At 40.0% G+C, this 20,765-nt stretch overlaps 3 protein-coding genes across 5 annotated transcripts; 1 reads left to right on the plus strand and 2 right to left on the minus strand.

The window, feature by feature from the left end:
* Positions 1–327: 327 nt before the first annotated feature.
* Positions 328–16,095, minus strand: LOC141913884 (protein zwilch homolog). Of its 3 annotated transcripts, none has more exons than XM_074805059.1 (17): positions 10,072–10,431; positions 9,927–9,994; positions 9,778–9,823; positions 9,416–9,535; positions 8,834–9,066; positions 8,570–8,754; positions 8,107–8,189; positions 5,956–6,162; positions 5,789–5,860; positions 5,377–5,470; positions 5,004–5,174; positions 4,829–4,917; positions 2,365–2,518; positions 1,794–1,911; positions 1,422–1,517; positions 1,056–1,198; positions 328–509 (listed from the first exon to the last, which is right to left on the minus strand). In XM_074805059.1, the coding sequence occupies exons 2-17, from the start codon at positions 9,971–9,973 to the stop codon at positions 439–441; spliced, it is 1,929 nt and encodes a 642-aa protein (XP_074661160.1). In that variant the 5' UTR covers positions 9,974–9,994; positions 10,072–10,431; the 3' UTR covers positions 328–438. The 3 variants fall into 3 exon arrangements, with proteins under 3 accessions (XP_074661160.1, XP_074661159.1, XP_074661161.1); XM_074805058.1 differs by having other exon boundaries at positions 1,794–1,965; XM_074805060.1 differs by lacking the exons at positions 9,927–9,994; positions 10,072–10,431 and adding an exon at positions 15,997–16,095 and having other exon boundaries at positions 1,794–1,965.
* On the plus strand, positions 9,586–15,388 carry LOC141913886 (uncharacterized). The gene is made up of 10 exons (XM_074805061.1): positions 9,586–9,596; positions 10,720–10,988; positions 11,103–11,258; positions 11,913–12,146; positions 12,637–12,706; positions 12,908–12,996; positions 13,095–13,144; positions 13,600–13,702; positions 14,195–14,422; positions 14,943–15,388. Exons 2-10 carry the CDS (start codon positions 10,903–10,905, stop codon positions 15,016–15,018), a joined length of 1,092 nt encoding a protein of 363 aa, XP_074661162.1. The 5' UTR covers positions 9,586–9,596; positions 10,720–10,902; the 3' UTR covers positions 15,019–15,388.
* LOC141914164 (putative methyltransferase-like protein 25) lies at positions 16,001–20,615 on the minus strand. Its single transcript, XM_074805431.1, has 8 exons — positions 20,453–20,615; positions 19,807–19,872; positions 19,494–19,730; positions 18,737–18,842; positions 17,559–18,273; positions 17,122–17,216; positions 16,406–16,596; positions 16,001–16,174 (listed from the first exon to the last, which is right to left on the minus strand). Exons 1-8 carry the CDS (start codon positions 20,579–20,581, stop codon positions 16,001–16,003), a joined length of 1,713 nt encoding a protein of 570 aa, XP_074661532.1. The 5' UTR covers positions 20,582–20,615.
* Positions 20,616–20,765: the final 150 nt, after the last annotated feature.

A 20,765-nucleotide genomic window follows, 5' to 3' on the forward strand; every position in this document is an offset into this window, starting at 1 on the left:
TTAGTACTACTACTAGTCTCGTTAATTATTCCACGGAAGTGTCTGCACTTTCCCGTTTATTCTAAACCCGGTTAACACGGCTACTCAACGAATCTTCTTACAATCGTAGGTTAAAAGATCAAACCAATCATTCCCCTATTTTCCATTTCCTGCAGGTGTGAGTACAAGATATCGATGAATATTTCTGCGGAAAAGATCATCACAGAAATCTTCATTTGAACTGAAAATAATCCACCAAATAGTCCATAGACTGACACAGCAAATAAATCAATCACAAACTCTGGTTATCTGAACACATTTTTTTATATGTCTCATAAATTTGTTGCATACAAATAAATCTTAATGTTTTATTTAATAATTGCTGGATATATCTAATATTTACAAAGCCCTGTGCCACCCCCCCCCCTCATGTGACTTCAGCTGGCTGTTTCATTGATGTTAAATTGGAAACGTGTTTCTAATTTCTGTGAGTTTGTAGTATTGATACGGCTGTACTGAGTCATCGGTATCTGAAATTATGATTAATATATACATTAGATTTATAACCTGAAGCAATAGAACTAAAGGCATGTGCCCGCAAGGCCAGCTGAAGCAACACAATGCAGAGTTTGTGCCCGCAAGGCTGGCTGAAGCAACACAATGCAGAGCTTGTGCCCACAGGGCTGGCTGAAGCAACACAATGCAGAGCTTGTGCCCACAGGGCTGGCTGAAGCAACACAATGCAGAACTTGTGCCCACAGGGCTGGCTGAATCAAGCATTGGCCTGACTTATATATCAGCGCAGAATTCCATATATATCCATATTCTTAAATGGATCCAATTCAAAGGCTCTGGGGCTATTTGAAATCAAAGCTATCCTGCATGCACAACATTTCCAACGGATATGAGCAGGCCAAACTTAAGTTTCGGAATAACCTTCAGAAAAATAGGATCGGTAAAAACATTGGCCAGGCCAAAGCCGCGAGTGCTGGCCCTACAGTTACTGCTTGGATAAGTCGCCAACATAGTTACTGTCCAAACTACGACAATTTAACTGTAGTTTATTGATAACTGACCTGATGATGATGATGTGAAGTTGTTGTTCGGCAGATGAGGGAAGATTGTTTGATTGTTATCAGCGAGCCACACGGTAGACAGCGGCTCACCCGTGTCTCTATGAGTACACGACACTTTCACCGACCATCTCATCGGCTGATAGCTGGAAAATAAAAACAAACCGCATGAAGAACTCGGAGGAGGACAGGGCCCGGTTTCACGAAAAAGTTTAAGCCGAGATCAGTAAAGTCTGAATTGTTGTCCTCATTGAAAACATGAAGTAACCAATGGCAAGGACATCAAAAATTTGAATTAACTCTTTATGAAACTGAGCCCCGAGCGTCATCAGCTCACGCACGGAACAGACTCAATACGATCAGTCTTACATTGTACTCAGTATTTGCAGTAATTTTCCTTTAACCGGAATCACAAATTCATGGTTGGCGTCGAACGGATGTTTCTCGTAGTAACTCAAAATGTGCCTGCAGAGAAGGAGCGAGAGAGAGGAGAACAAGAATCAGATTTAGGTTTAAACACTCTAAATACTTAAACACCTCATCTAGACCCTGATAATCTGTAGGAAGGAGAACAAATCAGATAAAGTTTTAACACTCTAAATGCTAAATTTAGAATCTAGTAGGAGATAAAGAAAGGGTTTTAGCATAAATTCCCTGCATTGATTATTGTTTCTAGGTTCAGGCATGGTTAAAGAGATTTCTAGTAAAATTCACTGAACACTTGAGTGGGTCAGCAGATACCTGGTAGTCAGTGTCAGGATACTATCCGGTAGACTGATGTATTGTTTAAGCATGCTGACAATCTCGACGCAATGATGCAGTTTTTCTGCTCTCGCGATGCGCTCTTCGAGATCGACGTCTTTTTCGTCCGCCATGAAATACAACAAGTGATGATCATTCGCGAATCCATTCTCTACAACACAAATATCATAAATAGAAATTGTGAGTATTGGCGAGTAATGCAAGGGGTATGAGCAGGGTGGTGCCACTTTCCGCCCATTTACAAATACCCCGATTATTACACCAAAATTGAATGAATTGAATGAATCAGAGATATTTTTAAGTTTAAAATGTTACAGATTCATTTTTCATGGAATCACGTATTGATTAAGAAGGCATGGTCAATTCAATTATACAAATTCCTTGATTTCCCAGTTTCTTTGCAAAAATTGGTCAAATTACCCAGGTTTTCTTTTTCTTAATTTCTGAGTTTTCCAGGTCAATGGCAGCACCCATTATGGGTCGAGGTGGTTATGTTAAGAGAATGGTAGGCCCTGCACAGGGCGTAGTCAGTCAGTCTGTTAAAACTCACCTATAAGAACTGTTTTATAGTCTTCACGTATTTTCAACAATCCCATCTCTAAGAGTATTTTAATCGGTTCTGGATCCGATTCCGTCAACAAGGGGGCGCTGTAGTTGTCCATCTTGATCAATTTTGCGATTGGCGTCGAATCATTTGCGTTTAACTGCAATGAACGACAGAGATTATTAGAAAGGGGAGAGAGATTTATACAGGGGGAAAAGGGGAGGGAGAGAGGGAGTTGGGGAGGGGGAGAGTTGGACGAGAGAGCAGAGAGAGAGAGAGAGAGAGAGAGAGAGAGAGAGAGAGAGAGAGAGAGAGAGAGAGAGAGAGAGAGAGAGAGAGAGAGAGAGAGAGAGAGAGAGGGTGGAAGAGGAAGTTAGAGGAAAGAGAGAGGAGAGGAATTTAGAGGAGGTGCAATCCGAGTACGCGTAAAATGTAATATGAAGAGAAGGTAAAATCAAAGTTTCATTAGAGTGGGGAGTTTTATTAGAACAAGGGAAGAGATAGAGACAGGAGATTTAGAGTAGGAGCCACCATCTACAAACTGACCAGCCATAAAGGGAGGGTAGAGTTAGAGTAGGAGCCACCATCTACAAACTGACCAGCCATAAAGGGAGGGTAGAGTTAGAGTAGGAGCCACCATCTACAAACTGACCAGCCATAAAGGGAGGGTAGAGTTAGAGTAGGAGTCACCATCTACAAACTGACCAGCCATAAAGGGAGGGCAGAGTTAGAGTAGGAGCCACCATCTACAAACTGACCAGCCATAAAGGGAGGGTAGAGTTAGAGTAGGAGTCACCATCTACAAACTGACCAGCCATAAAGGGAGGGCAGAGTTAGAGTAGGAGCCACCATCTACAAACTGACCAGCCATAAAGGGAGGGTAGAGTTAGAGTAGGAGCCACCATCTACAAACTGACCAGCCATAAAGGGAGGGTAGAGTTAGAGTAGGAGTCACCATCTACAAACTGACCAGCCATAAAGGGAGGGTAGAGTTAGAGTAGGAGCCACCATCTACAAACTGACCAGCCATAAAGGGAGGGTAGAGTTAGAGTAGGAGCCACCATCTACAAACTGACCAGCCATAAAGGGAGGGTAGAGTTAGAGTAGGAGCCACCATCTACAAACTGACCAGCCATAAAGGGAGGGTAGAGTTAGAGTAGGAGCCACCATCTACAAACTGACCAGCCATAAAGGGAGGGTAGAGTTAGAGTAGGAGCCACCATCTACAAACTGACCAGCCATAAAGGGAGGGCAGAGTTAGAGTAGGAGCCACCATCTACAAACTGACCAGCCATAAAGGGAGGGCAGAGTTAGAGTAGGAGCCACCACCTACAAACTGACCAGCCATAAAGGGAGGGCAGAGTTAGAGTAGGAGTCACCATCTACAAACTGACCAGCCATAAAGGGAGGGCAGAGTTAGAGTAGGAGCCACCATCTACTAACTGACCAGCCATAAAGGGAGGGTAGAGTTAGAGTAGGAGTCACCATCTACAAACTGACCAGCCATAAAGGGAGGGTAGAGTTAGAGTAGGAGCCACCACCTACAAACTGACCAGCCATAAAGGGAGGGTAGAGTTAGAGTAGGAGTCACCATCTACAAACTGACCAGCCATAAAGGGAGGGCAGAGTTAGAGTAGGAGCCACCATCTACAAACTGACCAGCCATAAAGGGAGGGTAGAGTTAGAGTAGGAGCCACCACCTACAAACTGACCAGCCATAAAGGGAGGGCAGAGTTAGAGTAGGAGCCACCATCTAGTTGCCTATTTCTAGGAGGGAAATAGGGAAAGAGAGAGGGGAGTTAAAACTGTCCAGTAACAAAGAGAGAAGGGAGTTAAAACTGACCAATAACAAAGAGAGAAGGGAGTTTAAACTGACCAATAGCAAAGAGAGAAGGGAGTTAAAACTGACCAATAACAAAGAGAGAAGGGAGTTTAAACTGACCAATAGCAAAGAGAGAAGGGAGTTAAAACTGACCAACAGCAAAGAGAGGGGAGTTAAAACTGACCAGTAACAAAGAGAGGGGGTTAAAACTGACCAGTAACAAAAAGAAGGGTGTTAAAACTGACCAATAGCAAAGAGAGAAGGGAGTTTAAACTGACCAATAGCAAAGAGAGAAGGGAGTTTAAACTGACCAATAGCAAAGAGAGAAGGGAGTTAAAACTGACCAACAGCAAAGAGAGGGGAGTTAAAACTGACCAGTAACAAAGAGAGGGGGTTAAAACTGACCAGTAACTAAGAGAAGGGCGTTAAAACTGACCAGTAACAAAGAGAGGGGGTTAAAACTGACCAGTAACAAAGAGAGGGGGTTAAAACTGACCAGTAACTAAGAGAAGGGCGTTAAAACTGACCAGTAACAAAGAGAGGGGGTTAAAACTGACCAGTAACAAAGAGAGGGGGTTAAAACTGACCAGTAACTAAGAGAAGGGCGTTAAAACTGACCAGTAACAAAGAGAGGGAGTTAAAACTGACCAGTAACGTTAAATCTTTCGCCGATTCCGATTTCAACTCAGTGAAAATCAATTCCAAACACGAAACAAGTTCCGAAAATGAGCAACAACCTGAAAATCATTTAGAAAAAAAACATCTCAATTCATTTCATATCCGTTAAAAAAAATCTCAGCCTAACCCCGCACGCTACCGTTACCTAGCAACAATGACCACAGTTTTTCGGTCAACGAAAATTCACGTTTTTTCAGGAATTTAAACAAACTGTTATCGGACGCAGCCTCGTTCGGATCGTCGTCGTTTTCCGTCTGCTGCTGGTCGGCGCGGTGAATTTTACTCGCCGCTCCCGACGTCGCCTCGGCAACCGATTCTATTATCCGAAAAGAAATAGAATGAAAATCGAGAATTAGATGAAGACGTGACAGCTTGAAAAGTTTGAGATATCGATATCCGTTTGGAATTTGATAATATCGAAATTTAACAACACTAGAATGTCCTGATATTCGTCGATGAACTTTTCAGATTGAAATAATGTTTCTTCAAAAAAAAAACAACAAAAAAAAAACATTTACCTCGTAAAAGTTTTTTAATCTTCTTTAGAAGGAAGAGATCTTTAGAGTCGGTGAGTAAAAATAGTTTACGCGACTTCAAACCATCGACGGCTAACTGTGAAATATAAACACAAATTAATGATTAATCAACACGACAATGGCCTCTTCCCAATGCAGAAATTCTTGAGTGAATCTGCAGAATCGAGAAATTTGATGGTTAGCAGTAACACTAGCCTCCCCCTCGCTGTCAATCTCTGTCACAGAGGCCATTATGTGCAGTTACACTAACCAACATTATCTGAATTCCCGGAGTTTTTCCAGGTTAGCCAGAAATTGTGTCATTTTCCTTGAGTTTCAGATATGCCTCGTTAGAGGCCACCCTGCGCAGTTACACTAACCCCCACCTGTCAACCCTTGTTCCTATTTTACTAACCTTCAGATAAGTAATTTCTCTATACAGAAATCGACTGATATTTCTCTCGTCTCCCGGAACTGCCGTCACTTTCTGAAACGAGTTAAAAAAAAAAAAACGATCAGTTAAACATTCATCGCGTTGAATCATCGATTGTAAAATGTCATTTAATCGTCGTGGATACTAACAATGAAAGCGTTTGAATCGGGCGGAGGTTTCTCCATCAATTTACGACACGTTTTCCACTGAAACGATACGTTCATGTAACTAGGGCAACCGACGTTCCATTGTTGTTGTTGCGCGGGGTTCTGCTCTTCGAATGGCGGTTCATCGAATTGTGTTATAGGTGTCACCACTGCATACTCCGAGGTGCATAAAATTGACGCTTGTTTCAGCTGCGGAAAATATTTAAAACTGATTCATTTAAAATAAATATTTAACATCTTTTTTTAATTTTGCGATGTTAGAATTTGTTAATTACGTTGTATTGGAAAATCCCACAATAGTCGAATGACTGAAATGTCAATTGAAATCTTAGGAATATTACGGGTGACTCCTAGAAGGCTAGAACTAGAAGGTCGAAGGAAGCACCCAAAATACTTCTTATATTCAGATCGCTTAATCTTAAAGTGCTAGTGACGTTAGTCTGCTTTTGCGTCTTTGGAACCTTGCTACAATGGGCTCGGTATCACAACTACATAGAACTTTGTCCCAAGTACCACCATTTAGTTCATTTCATACTGAATAAACCCACTATCAGTTGTAACTACAACAACTAGTCCAGCTGACTTTACCACCACAAAGCTGCTACCCAACAATTTAAATTACTCCGCAATACAATCCTCCATTTCTATTCTATTACTCCCACTAGGGAGCCCAAAAATCTTAATTCTATAATTCCCTTCATTTTCATTAGCAAAGTTATGACTTTCATCAGGTTGTTATCACTTAAATGACATCAGTCATGAACGGTGTTTTCACGATGTCAAAAACATCTGATAGACATATCCTCTGTTAGAAATGTAATTAGAAGAACACCTCTGTGAAAGTGCTCATCTTTTTAAAACGATTTAAATTGCGTTTTAAGCACCCTACCCAGTATAGCTACAATAGATAACTAGATCGAGAAAATGTTTAGTACTTGTAGTCGTTGAAAGGTAGCGCTGTATATTTATAATATTGTTAATAACTTTTGTAATATCTAATAGACGCTTTTACGAAACTGAATCTTTGTAAAAATCGATTTAAGTTACACGTTTATGGCACACGGTTTAGTGAATCTGTTTTGGTAAATCAACTCGTTTATGGACGCGGTTTAGTAAATTGATTTACAAAATCGCCACTAACTTGCTCGGCGAGCAAGTGAGTGGCGATTTAGTCAGCTAAATCCAACATGGCGTCCTCTTCGATCGCGGGCTGAAGACATCTATCGCAGACCATCATCTATCGATAATTCGATCACCATTGACGCAAATTTTCTTTCGAATCGCGACCTTTAAATTGATTCGAATCATTTACGAAAAACGATTTCATTTACTAAACCTTTTGTTTACCGACAGATTCGATTTTGTAAAAGCGTCTTATTGAAACGAGTTTATATTGTCTGTTTATTGTAAATATAGTATACTTTCTACAAATCTCCCTCCATACACAATAGAAATGGTTGGAATGTGATTAACAACTGAATACTAACAAGGCAAGGAAGGCCGCTGAACAACTGACCTAACGGGCAGCTTCAATGTCATGATAGTAATGATCTTCACTTTTCTTTTCTTTAGCTCCAACTAGGGAGCCCAAAAATAAATTCTATAATAATATTAATTCTGTGGCGAGAATAAGTAAATCAGATACTTATAACATAAAATGACATCGATCAAGGCAAGGAAGGCCGCTGAACAACTGACCTAACGGGCAGCTTCAATGTCATGATAGTAATGATCTTCACTTTTCTTTTCTTTAGCTCCAACTAGGGAGCCCAAAAATAAATTCTATAATAATATTAATTCTGTGGCGAGAATAAGTAAATCAGATACTTATAACATAAAATGACATCGATCATGAACGGTGTTTTCACGATGATGTCTAAAATATCTGATAGACATATCGTCTGTTAGAAGTGTTATAGGAAGAACACCTCGGCGAAATAAATCATCTTTCAAAAAACGATTTAAATTGTGTTTTAAGCACCCTACCCGGTATAGCTACAATAGATAACTAGATCAAGAAATTGTTTAGTACCCGAATTCGTTGAAAGGTGGCGCTGCATATTTTCAGTGTTAAGCTAACAACTTTGACACAATTTCTAAAAACATTTTCAGCGGGTTTTTTTCTGTACGTACCGTAGTTTTGGATCTGAGGAACAATTCATCGACGATCTGTTGTAATTGTTTTTGTCGTTGATCGGGACAAGCGGTCGGTCCATCTGTAAAAAATACAATTATCAAACACTAGCTAACTACACAACAGATCGAACCGCCGTTTGAAGCCTGCAATTTTCTGTACAAGTTCCCATAGCTACGACATCCATGCGGTGAAGCGATCTCAACAAATTTCCACGACTTTTCCCCAATTTTTAGGTTTTTTTTAAACCAAATTCCCTGACTTTTTAAAGAAAAGAAAAATTCCCTGACTTCTTTTTACAGGAAAAAAATGTCCCCGACTTTGTAAATCATGGAATCATGAAATTCTTTGCTTCATACTCAATCATGTCCATTCATATTTGAGAAAATAAATTCTTTCATTATATACGGTTACAGCTAGTCGGTTGCCTTGACGACTCACCCCCCCTCCGATAACACCTACCTTCACAAGTAATATTCAAGGCGTCGACGTCAATGCGGGATGAATCCTCGTTTCGGCGCGATTTCGCGATTAAACACACCGTTTTATTCACGTCGTCACGGTTACTGAGTACGCATAGTGACGGACAGTCGTCGCATTGTTGTCGTCGTTCGCGAATCGTCAACATAAAACACGACAGAATACGCCTGAAAATTAAATACCGACGAAAATAAATTCCACTCGAAAGTAATCGTCCCGAATCTCGTTCTTTCGAGAGATGGTTACCTAGCAACGTTAATATCGACCCCGCCGGTTAATACCGCGTCGTTACATTCGCTAGTTACGGAATACTGTCGATAGGGGGCGCTACGATCACCGCCTAATTCAACTAGATACTGCATTTTCAGCGGAGATCCACTGACATCGAGCTCCTGATCGGATGGACGTCGTCCGCCGATAGGTGGCGTCACTGTCGATGCAGAATTCGAGATCTTACGAGTTTTTCTAACTTTGTTGACCTGGAAATAATTCAAAGCACAAAGATGAGGATAAGGTATCCACATGGTTCCACAGTTCAGAATTAAGTTCCACAGTTCAAGATCCAGTTCCTCACTTCAGAACCCAGAGTTCTACATTTCAAAACCCAGAGTTCCACATTTCAGAACCCAGAATTCCATAGTTCAGAACCCAGAGTTCCATAGTTCAGGACCCAGAGTTCCACAGTTCAGAACCCAGAGTTCCTCACTTCAGAACCCAGTTCCCTAGTTCAGAACCCAGAGTTCCACATTTCAGAACCCAGAATTCCATAGTTCAGAACCCAGAGTTCCACATTTCAGAACCCAGTTTTGCAGACCATTATTTTCGTACCTGTAAGTTAGGAATCCCGTGAATGAAAATACAAGGTGTCTTAGCGTAATTTGGTAGAATTTCATTGATCACTGGTAGAGGGTACGAACAATCAGCCGATACATAGTTCCATAATCCGTCCTGTTAACAGAAACATTCATTTCGTTGTTACAGTACTGTTTGCAGGATGACACGCACGCCTGTAACTCTTATCTTGATTTATTTGTTTTTAGTCTATATCTCACACCTGACGATAATTTCTAGGGTGAGATCGAAACATCGTGTATTCTATAGGGCCTATATTTAGATCTTTCGAATAAGTAAATTCTTGGTTTTAGAATTCTTTTAATCTGTAGATAGTGGGTTTTTATCTTATTACTTACCCATTGGTTAACGGTATCTGCTGGTAGTGATTTATCCTTCAGAAAACTGTCAAAAAGGGAGAAAGTGGTAGGGGGGTAAATAATTTCAACTGTTGTGAAGGAAGGATTTTTAGACCTAATAAATAAAATGGCTTCATTCTAAAACTTACTGATCGATGGTTTGTTTATAATCTGAGATTTGTTGATGTGATAACATGATGATATTCTGGTGAGGTGCCTGAATATGTTGACGTTTTGCGTCTGCAGAAACGAGGATTTAATTAAATTAAGTCAAGATCAGTTGTTGTCAGTCACCAGTTTTTGTAGGCAAGCCCCTCAATCTAAAAGGCCGGGATGTTGGGGGTCCAAAAACACTGCCTCGATACTCTATAAAGACGATGACCAGTTTGCAATCATCAGAATCAAAGTGAGTGGGTAAAAAACTGGGATAAAGGACCGTACGATTTTTGACAGTTCAATTTTGGAGCCTTAACCATTAGAGCGTACTCCGATGGGTCCTCGACTTTTTTGACTCTCGCTTTACGTAAATGTCCGTCTCAATTCATCATGAGCTATTTCAAATTTAAAAGGAATGATTTAATATATTTATTTAAGTTATTCATCCGGCTGAATTAGTTTTCAAATGATGGATGAAAAGCGATAGAAAAGCAAAGGTACGAAATCTAGTATCGGCAATCGAATAGACTCTGCCAATTCAATTCAAGTATAATCTATTTTCGATTTCAAATACGTATCTATAATCGTTATTTTGTTAAAATGTGGGTGTTCTTGTTTAATACTTTGATGTTTATGTACAATAATAAATTATCAATAAATAATGAATTAAATTAAATTAATTGCTTTATTGTACGGTATGTCTTCGTCACCGCGTTCAAGGTCGTGGGCGATATTTTCTGATACTCGGATTGGAACTTGAACTTATAATATTCGATATTTCTACAGACAGACACAAAATCCAGGTTATCGATAAAACCTAAAAAGTAAACCGGGTTAGAAGTCCATCAGGTTCGCGCATGTGCATTGAAGCATTGGGGCCGATCCGTCCAAGAGCAAACATCAAAGTCTGACAACTCAAAAAATCACTCCTATTAAATTTTCAATCTTCCACCGGCCCCGGCATCGAAAATGGCTTCGCTAAGATTGAATTTGGTCGTGGCAGCCTCAAGTCAACGAGGTATTGGAATAAACGGCCAACTACCGTGGCGAATAAAGTGAGTTTCTGTGCTGATTTTTAGAAATTAAACCTTGCTCAATATCCTTCTCATCAAGCCATTTTTTCATTTTGAAAGAAATTCACTTTTTTCATGTTCGATTTATTTTCTCAGGGGTGACATGGCGTTCTTCAAGCGGATCACTTCTGAAGTTTCCGACAACAAGAAACAGAACGCGGTAATAATGGGGCGAAAAACCTGGGAATCGATTCCAGAAAAATTCCGCCCTTTACAAAACAGATACAATATTGTACTGAGCCGATCGATCAGGTAAGATAAAAACAGTGCTCTCATCAAATACAGCAGTTAGCAATGTCCCGGGCTGCTTCTAAAGATCACAGGGGCTCTTCACGATAGCTGGGGGTCCAAAATCAAAAAAGATATGACCCAGTATCCTAGGTACCACCTACATAAAAAGAAATTCTTTTTATATAGGTGATACCTAGGATACTGGGTCACATCTTTGATTTTGGACCCCCAGCTATCGTGACGAGCCCCTGTGCTAAAGATAGGGCTTTAGACCTCAGACCAGTCTAAGCTCATTTTGGTTAGTTGGTTAGAGTCAACCAATTCAGTTGGTTGAAATACCCATTCAGTTATCCAGTGGATAGTTGACATAGTGACAATTAAAAGTCCTTCGATGCTATGATATCTATCGGCAGGTTATCTTTAACCTACTTTTCAGCAACTGCAGCCCCTGGGGTCAGTTGCACAGTCATGACTTAGACTTAAGACCAGTCTAAGACCAACTTAGTTCTATAGCCAATCTAAGAAATTAAGACCAGTCTTAAGATTTAAGACTACTTTTGGACCTAAAGTCACGACTGTGCAACTGCGGCCCCTGATTTCAAGTCGTAAGATTAATAGTCTTAAGACTTAAGTCTAATAAACCGGTCTAAAATATCGTATCTATAATTATTGCAGTAAAGTAGATGGCGCTCACGTAGCCGACAGCTTAGACGCAGCGTTAGAGCATCTTCGACAACCGTCGCTGGCGGCAACCATCGAACAGATTTATATAATAGGTGGCAGTAGCGTATACGCGGAGTGTTTGGAATCGCCGTTGTGTTATAGGATCTATCTGACGCAGGTTTATTCCGATGTAACTTGCGACACGTTTCTACCCGAGTTCAACACTGACCTATTCAAACTCACTCCGTAAGTCACTAACTCGACTAATTCAAATTGACCTTTTCACCTCAAGAAATGTTTCTCTTTTTTTTTCGATTTGTACGAAAATTTAGGGTTTAGGCTAAAAAAGATGATACCTTGTTTCTCCTTATCAGCTGGTTCACTTTTGTAAATTGCGATGAAATTTGTAATCAGTTAATTTCTATAACTGCCGCGTCTGTTATTGTTAGCTTGATCATGATTTAAAAAAGTAATGTACATGGGGCCCAGTTTCACAAAAAGGATTAAGATTAAATCGATTTAAGATAATCTGAATTAATGAAGAAATTAAATCGATTTAAGAGTTGAACCCTTTTCGTGAAACTGGGCCCAGGGAAGATAGGCGGCCGGCCAGTTTTTTTACTCGATAATTTAAAACTTGGCTTTCCTAGTTTCCTAAGTTTCCATAATAAGATAAGTCCAAATTCAGCCTAGAATTCGGATTTTTAAAGTAAAACGAAATTCTTGATATTTGCAGGGATCCGAATGTCAACGGTGAAATACAGGAGGAAAACGGCATCAAATATAAAATCGAAGTCTATGAAAAGGTGACTCAGTGAACCATGGACCTTTAAGAGAAACTCTGTATACTTAAAACAGTGAGAAAGGATGCATTTTAAAACTTATAAAAAGATACTGTTGCTCAAACTTGAAACGCATTTATTTTATAAACATTTCAGTAATAAAAACGAACAATTTGATTAAAAATAATTAGCTGCTTGTTTTCTTACGTATTTTTTTGTCGTTAGGGAAGTATGAGAGATTTCTATTGCATGGCGGCGATGGACAACAACCGGGGTATTGGTTACGCTGACGGGTTACCGTGGCCGCAACTACGGTCTGTATTACCGGTACACGCGCGATGACGATGAAGTTGAATCTTGAAAGCGATAAGATTTCGAGATTTACGATATTTTCTTTTTTTTTGACTGACAGGCAAGATTACGAGTATTACACACAATCTCAAGAGCATACGAACGACCCAGGTACAGTCAACTCCCGGTTATCTGCACTCCACCACGCTCCCACTCCCAGGATACCAACCACTCCCCCACCCCTGGTTATCTGCACTCCACCACCCCAGGATACCAACCACTCCCCACCCCCCTGGTCATCCACCCTTGGTAACCGCAAAGTAAAAGCTTAGTCCCTAATCTATTAATGCTTTTAGCTTTCAGTTTCTCACTAAATTCTATAATAACAACCCCCGATATACCGCCCTTCCATTTACCTCCACCCCGCCTACTGCCAGGTTTTCTTAATGTATATCTCAATACAAATACATAGTAAAACACACCCGATATACCGCCATACTCTCTATACCTCCAAAATCATTCTGCACCGATGTGGTGGTATATCAGGGGTTGACTGTCTTTAGTCCGGTTTTAGCGTGAAAGTTTGCACCACAGGAGGCGCTGTTTATCCAATTGTTTTATTATAGATAAAGTGAATATGGTAATTTACGGTCGCACGACTTGGTTGAGCGTCGCCGAGCGCGAATTAAAAGCCAGAAACATCAACGTCGTCGTCAGTAGATCTATCAAGTAAGAAGTATCCAAAAAATATCAGCGCCAGGTTTTATAGACCGGGTATTTAAGTTACCCCTAGGGATAAATCCTCAACCTGGACCCGGTTTTAGAGACCTGGACTGGGTTTCATAGATGTAGAGGCAAAATCGTCCCTTGGAACATTTTGAAATTAGTCCGTTATAACCATGGTTTCTCATTGTTACTATGGTTGGTTGTCATCCAGATTGATGATTTAACCCTAGGGATAACTTTGATACTCAGTCTATGAAACCGGGCCCTGGTATCTAAGTTACTCTAAAACCTCGATCAGGTTTTATAGTCATACCGGGGTAAATCCATAACCTGGGCCCAATTTTATAGACTGATATTAAAGTTATCCGTAGGGATAAATCCTCAACACGGGACCGGATTCTTAGACTTTCAAGACACTGGGCCGGGTTTTAAAGACTTTAAAGGGTTGGTACTCTATCTTACTATGATTTGTATAATTTTTGTATTGTTTTGTAGGGAACTCCCGCCGTATGCAAATTACTTGGTCCCCGATCTGGACTCAGCGTTAACGCTCGCGGCACGGTTACCGGTTATAGAAACAGTTTGGGTGAATGGTGGTCAGATGCTTTACGAAACCGCGATGAAGCATCCGAATTGTCGACGAGTCTATAGAACTCGAGTTTACGGCGCGTTCAAAGCCGACACGTTCCTGCCGCAGTTCGAACACAATTTTACACAAATTCAGTAAGCGTAAAAAAATATACAAAGACCCCGTTCGTAGACAAGGTCCCGACAACTCATTGAGCCCTTAAAAACTCCTGCAAAACGGATAAATTCTTTTGAATATGCTCGAAACTCCTTTAATTTGATCAGGGTGGCGCCACTAACCCGGAAATCAGGGAAAAGTCAGGGAATTTTCTTTTATTTAATCAGGGAATTTTCGAAAAAACGCTAAAAATAAGGGAAAAGTCATGGAAATTTGTTGAGATTGCTAGATCGCGTGTAAAATCAAACAGTTTCCGTCTACCCGGTATGTCTTACGTATTTGACTGTGTTAATTGATTGCATTCTTAGCAAATCAAGTCAGAGAAAACAACGTGTGTCTCAGGAAATAGTCAATGGAAAAGAACATCAAATAAAGAGTGACTACCCTGAAAACCGATTAAACAAATCATGCTATCATTTTGATCCCACTTAATGTTGCCTCCTCGATATAATATTTTGCTCTAATAAATATATAATTTCGTATTTTTTTCTTCGTTAGACTGCCTGAAGTGGACGGAACGATGAAAGAGGACAACGGCGTCAAATATCAATTCGAAGTTTTTGAAAGAAAATGATTCCCTCAGACTTCATTTATGAGAGAAAATCTGATGAATCATTTCATCAGTTTAACAGTAATCTGCGCTTGCTCAACTCCGTGATAAACTAGTCCAATGCATATCATAAAAAGGCTAAAATGAAATGATACCTTGTTTCTCATTAATGGCCGGGTCATTTTTGTAAACCGCAATGAAATTTGGACCGGGTCAACTTTTAAGCCCGGCTGAAATGAGAAACAAGGTATCAACTGGTTTAGCTTAAATCATGATTTAATAACATAAGAGATTTATCCAGTATTAGTAACACTTTGAAAAAGGTTTTTGTCTTTCAATGAAAAAAGATGTAATTTATTGAATATCGATTTTTGGTATATGAGGCTGTTTTGTATATTTTGTATGAGGCTGAAAAAATGATACCTTGTTTCTCCTAATCAACCAACTCAATTCTATACACTGCAACAAAATTTGTAATCAGTTCATTTCTGTAACTGGCAGGTCTGTTTTTTCATTGTTAGCCTGATCATGATTTAAAACCAAAGCTATGTACTTGGTAGATAGGCGGCCGCGGCTGGGTCAGTCAGCAGAAATGAGGAGAAACAAGGAATCAATTTCGTTTAAGCCTTAACCATGACTAATTAAGATGAGAGTTTTGACCAGTATTATCAATGCTGATCATAAACCATGATTTGATAAGATGAGATTTGTCCAGATTTGTCTAGTATTATGAACACTAAACCATGATTCCATTAAATTAGACAGATTTGACCAGTATTATGAACACTGAGTGTAAACCATGATTCCATTAAATTTGAGATTTGACCATTATTATGAACACTGAGTGTAAACCATGATGATCATGAGTTAATTAATCTCATGATCATAATGATCATGAGATTTGTCCAGATTTGACCAGTATTATGAATGAACACTCCGAAAAAGCTTTTTGTCTTCCAAAACAAAAATAGATGTATTAATTCATTGAATACCGATTTTTACCGTATTATCTCGAATCGGGATGAGATTTATAAGCGACGATAGCGAGATTTCGAGGCGAGATCATCTCGTCGAATATCGGAATCACGTCTGCCGTTATACCGGGGGTTTCCGCGAGCAACAGACGCCGATCGGTCGCTATTAGCGATTCAATCACCGGCTGCAGTAGAACTTGTAACAACTGTGAAAATTAGAAAATGCAAAATTTAGCAAATTACGTAATAATCAAAATATTCGAAAAAATCATTGAGGGGTCATTCAAAGTACATCATTAAATTAGGTTGATTTTCAACCTCCTCTCCCTCTATATTGGACTGGGCCAAAAATTGTCATTTGTAAAACAGATTTCAGCTTCTATGCTTATGTACTTCATGAATGAACCCGCAATAATTAAAGCAACAACAATACTGACCGTTATAATTTGAATATATTTGAAGTATTGTTCGTATTGTCGGTGTAAACGTTTCAGCTCGTGTCTCGAATTCGACCAATCGGGGCCGGACGATCGTTCGAATACGGCGTCTAAATAACCGTCGAACGTTTGAAAATGCGATCGCCTGGCGACGCGTCGACGTAGTTTAACAATACTCGCGCCGTTGCTACCTGCGATACAGAAATAAATATCTCGATCGAATTTCGCTGCTTTAACTTCATCGGAATGATTGCGCTTAGTAAATACAGTAAACCTCGCCTTGCTCAGACTCTTTCTCGACAAAAACGAAATTATTTTTCTGACTTTGTTCAAAAACGTATTTTCCTATCCCTAGGACCTCGGACAAATTTTGCCAGTCCCAGCTTGTCGCAGAGTTAGGCGAGGTTGACTGTGGAAATGAAAACAGAACTATCGTGAAATTAAAGATGACAGTTTTCGTTTCTATGCCAGCGTTGCTAGTCAGAAATCATAGTTACATATATTTTCAATATGGACGTACAAAATGATCTATAGTTACATTTCATATTGTTTCCAAAATGATCTCAAACATTCCATTTTCTATTGTAATAATTGTAATTAATAACTTTTTGATTTAATTATTTTAATCGCTTGTTGATTTTGATAATAATAATATATACAATCTATGATACGAGAAATGTTTGTCTCTCAATTGTCGGGAGTTTGTGTTTTTATACCTGATGTTTTCGCGTAAAGTTCTATTAATCCTCGGTACGCGACGTTTTTCATGTGAAATTCGTGATCGGCTGCAGTTTGATTTCTCCATCGAACTCTGAAAACACAATTCATCAAACAGTTATCAATTTGACGATGAAAATTAGCAAAAATCTGAATTCGTTTTAGGGTCTTGAGTTGATGAAAGAGGGAGGGAGAGACAAGAGAAGAGAGAGGGAGGTTAGACAGAGGTAGAGAAAGGGGAAGGAGAGAGGGAGAGAGAAATGGAGAGATAGAGAGAGAAGAGAGGGAGAGGTAGAGAGGGAGAGAGAGAGAGAAAGATGGAGAGAGGGAGAGAGACAGAGAGAAAGAGATAGATGAAGAGGGAGAGATTGATGCAGAGGTAGAGAGAAGGGAGAGAGATGGAAGGTAAGAGGAGCTACTGCAATTGTGTATTAACCTTGTCTCCTGCGCGGCCAGTCTGAAACAATACACACTCGGTTTCCATGGTACCCGGTTTAATACGTCGCGTACAGCTCGACTCAACGGGAAGTTGTTGAATGATCCGGAATCCGGGTCGCGACTCATCCGGTGATAACAACAACTAACGCAAACGAGTCGCCGTAACGACGAGCAATTAGAGAACAATCGTAACACGGTCGGCGTTAGATCGGCGCAACAATGTAAACCGACGATATTCCCGTTGACACGACAACGCGATGAATCCTCATCGCATAAATCACATCGATTCATCTCATAATTATCAACGTTTTCACTCGTTTCAGTAAAATGTTTTAAATTTGATTCGAGTTTCTCCTCATTGTTCTGAGTTTGTCGCGTTTTTTCGAGATTTAATTCACATAAATTTTCAGCAAGGGGTCCTACTGTATTATTACACTCCTGAAGTCTAGCGTCAGCTGCACCTGTTGACCCGGCTGCCAGGTCACGCGCTGCACCTGTTGACCCTGCTGCCAGGTCGTGCGCTGCACCTGTTGACCTGGCTGCCAGGTCACGCGCTGCACCTGTTGACCCCGATGCTCCGTTTGAATCTCCTCCATTTTTTCGTCGTCGTTTTCTGTAGAAATCGTGAATCGTTCGTCGAAACGAATCGAAACATTCTCGCGATTCGTTCAGTTCTAAAGTTTCTAATTGAATCCCGCAATCGCAATCAAAACCTGAAAAAACCGCAACATTTCAATATATAGAGGTCAAATTCAACAATAAATATATCAACTCTCTAAATCGATTAACTTGTCAAACACAGTGAAATATCAGTAACTAACGATACACCGCACTACAGTGTAGACATGCCCATTATTCAACACACTGGAATCTTTTTAAATTTTAAAATTATCTCTTGAAGGGTGAACAAAAACTGGATCCAGTTCGAAGGTTTTAACATGTTTGTGAGGCAGGGCTCAAATCAGAGAGCCACAGTGGCCGAGTGGTTTAAGCCGCCGGTCACTGACTGGTCTCGTCAATCCAGGGTTTATGGGTTCAAACCATGGTGGTGACAGAGTTTCTTGGTCGAAGGTTCCACTGGTCTCTCCCCCATTGGGAAAAAGAAACATCGAACCCCCCGCTTATAATGCCCCACATGGCGCTTAGTGGGTTCAGGGCTCAAATTTAAAAACTGACCTCGTTTTTGCAGTTTTATTTTCGCCCCGTGCGTGAATTGATGTTTACTTTCCAATCCTAAAACGTCATGACCGTATTTGGAATTCAATAATTTATCCAAATATCCCTGCAACGATAAATAGCAAGTAATAATGTAACCATTTACTACTACAGTTCTTTGAAAATCAGAGCTCGTTTAGGGTTGAGACATTATCAAAAACCAATTGAAAATCTGAATACTGGTCATAAGTTGTTAGATTAGCTATAGAACCAAAATAAGCTTAGACTGATCTTAAATGTGTTAGATTGTTGTTTATAGAACCAAAATGAGCTTAGACTAGTCCTAATTTGATAGATTGATTATAGAACCAAAATAAGCTAGCCTAGTCTAAAGTTGTTAAATTGGTTATAGAACTTAAATGAGCTTAGATTGGTCTTAAGTCATTGAATTGTTGTTTTTAGGACCAAAATGAGCTTAGACTAGTCTTAATTTGATTGATTGATTATAGAACCAAAATAAGCTAGACTAGTCTTAAGTTGTTAAATTGGTTATAGAACCAAAATGAGCTTAAACTGGTCTTAAATTGTTAGATTGGTTATAGAATCAAAATCAGATTAGACTGGTCTTAAGTCATTGAATTGTTGTTTTTAGGACCAAAATGTGCGTAGACTGGTCTTGATTTGATTAATTGATTATAGAACCAAAATGGTCTAAAGTTTAAATCTAAGCTATGTCTGATATTGGGCCCAGGGTGCGGAGAGGAGCTGCAAGGCTTACCATTCCAGCTCCTGCGTCCACTACTATATTACACGCTCCTTGACGACTGAATTCATCGACGAACGCCGCCATATTGTCGACTTCATGAATCTTCTTCGCAGTCATACCGACGTGTAGTCGTTTATCTTCGACGTCCCCGGCGACCGTTACCGGGTTAATCGCGATGCTGTGTTGTCGTGGTAACGATAAAGCGATTGTCTCATCGACGAGCGTCCGTAAATCAGGCGACCACGAATTCTAGAAAATAAATCAATTTTTTAAACGGTGATTTTAGAGACAACGAAAAGAGTATCTCGTCGTCATGGCGACGTACCTTCAGATACCCGTAAGGAATCTCACCGAGTTCGTCTGTCGTTAAACTGAACAGATCTTCACACCACTGAAAATAGAACATGTGAAACATTTGAATTCTGTTTTTTGTATCAATAGTTGCGAGTTTGTCCTGATGAGGCACTTGGCAACAGGGAGGAGAGTGTTGGGTTTTTATTCAGAGCGCAGACCGATCATACTACTCTGGAACTGATAGGCGGTTGGTGCCTGGATCATCTGTTCTTCCAGCTTGTTCCATCAGTCGAGGAAGGAACTCATGAAGAATGAGTTTCAGTATTAAGCCGTGTTTGACCTCGGGACGATGAAGGGTTTGCTCTTGTTTGATGTTGATCTCGCTGGACGTTGTCCGTATTGGTGGATTTTTAGGTTTTGGCTTGTATGACTCTTTCCTGATTTCGGAGCCTACAGAAATTGATCGATTCCGACAGCAGAGAGAGACCGAAGTTGTTGTCAATTGCAATGACAATTGTAGCGCTATCATATCATCAAAATTGTCAATATAGGCAAAGCCTTGCTAGATTCAGTCAGGCAAAGGATGTTTGGTTGCAATTTTAGAACAAAAAATGTGCAATTCAATCTTTGACTTTTCGTCTTTTGTTGAGGAAGGAAACTCGCTAGCTAGAGCTGACCTTTTCGGGAATTTTCTCCCAAATTCGCTCAATAAAAAACTGCGTCAATTGAAAATCATAGATCCACGAATATTTCTGCAGCAAACTAATCGCTCTATGTAAACTGTCATCTGCGACACTGGCCGCCATTCTAATTAGTCAAATAATCAACGAAATTAGGTAAATAAATATTAATTGGATTGAATTGGTTGCGCCACGACCTTGAGATAAGCCGGTAATTGATTTTACGAAGTGGCTATTCATACGGATTACTCCGAAGGCTATACGTACGGTTTACTCCGAAGAATATTCGTACGGAACCTTAGGCCAAATA

This window comes from Tubulanus polymorphus, chromosome 12 (genome assembly GCF_964204645.1).
Source record: "Tubulanus polymorphus chromosome 12, tnTubPoly1.2, whole genome shotgun sequence".
Taxonomy (NCBI): domain Eukaryota; kingdom Metazoa; phylum Nemertea; class Palaeonemertea; order Tubulaniformes; family Tubulanidae; genus Tubulanus; species Tubulanus polymorphus.

Coding starts and splice junctions, on each gene's coding strand:
- LOC141913886 (XM_074805061.1), top strand. CDS start 10,903: ATGGCTTCGCTAAGATTGAATTTGGTCGTGGCAGCCTCAAGTCAACGA. Junction 13,145..13,599: donor AGAGCATACGAACGACCCAG/GTACAGTCAACT, acceptor GTTTTATTATAG/ATAAAGTGAATATGGTAATT. Junction 14,423..14,942: donor CACAATTTTACACAAATTCA/GTAAGCGTAAAA, acceptor TTTCTTCGTTAG/ACTGCCTGAAGTGGACGGAA.
- LOC141914164 (XM_074805431.1), bottom strand. CDS start 20,581: ATGGCGGCCAGTGTCGCAGATGACAGTTTACATAGAGCGATTAGTTTG. Junction 18,274..18,736: donor AATAAAACTGCAAAAACGAG/GTCAGTTTTTAA, acceptor CGGTTTTTTCAG/GTTTTGATTGCGATTGCGGG. Junction 16,597..17,121: donor ACTTTACGCGAAAACATCAG/GTATAAAAACAC, acceptor TCTGTATCGCAG/GTAGCAACGGCGCGAGTATT.
- LOC141913884 (XM_074805058.1), bottom strand. CDS start 9,973: ATGTTATCACATCAACAAATCTCAGATTATAAACAAACCATCGATCA. Junction 9,824..9,926: donor TATAAACAAACCATCGATCA/GTAAGTTTTAGA, acceptor CCTTTTTGACAG/TTTTCTGAAGGATAAATCAC. Junction 5,861..5,955: donor CCGATTCAAACGCTTTCATT/GTTAGTATCCAC, acceptor AACTCGTTTCAG/AAAGTGACGGCAGTTCCGGG.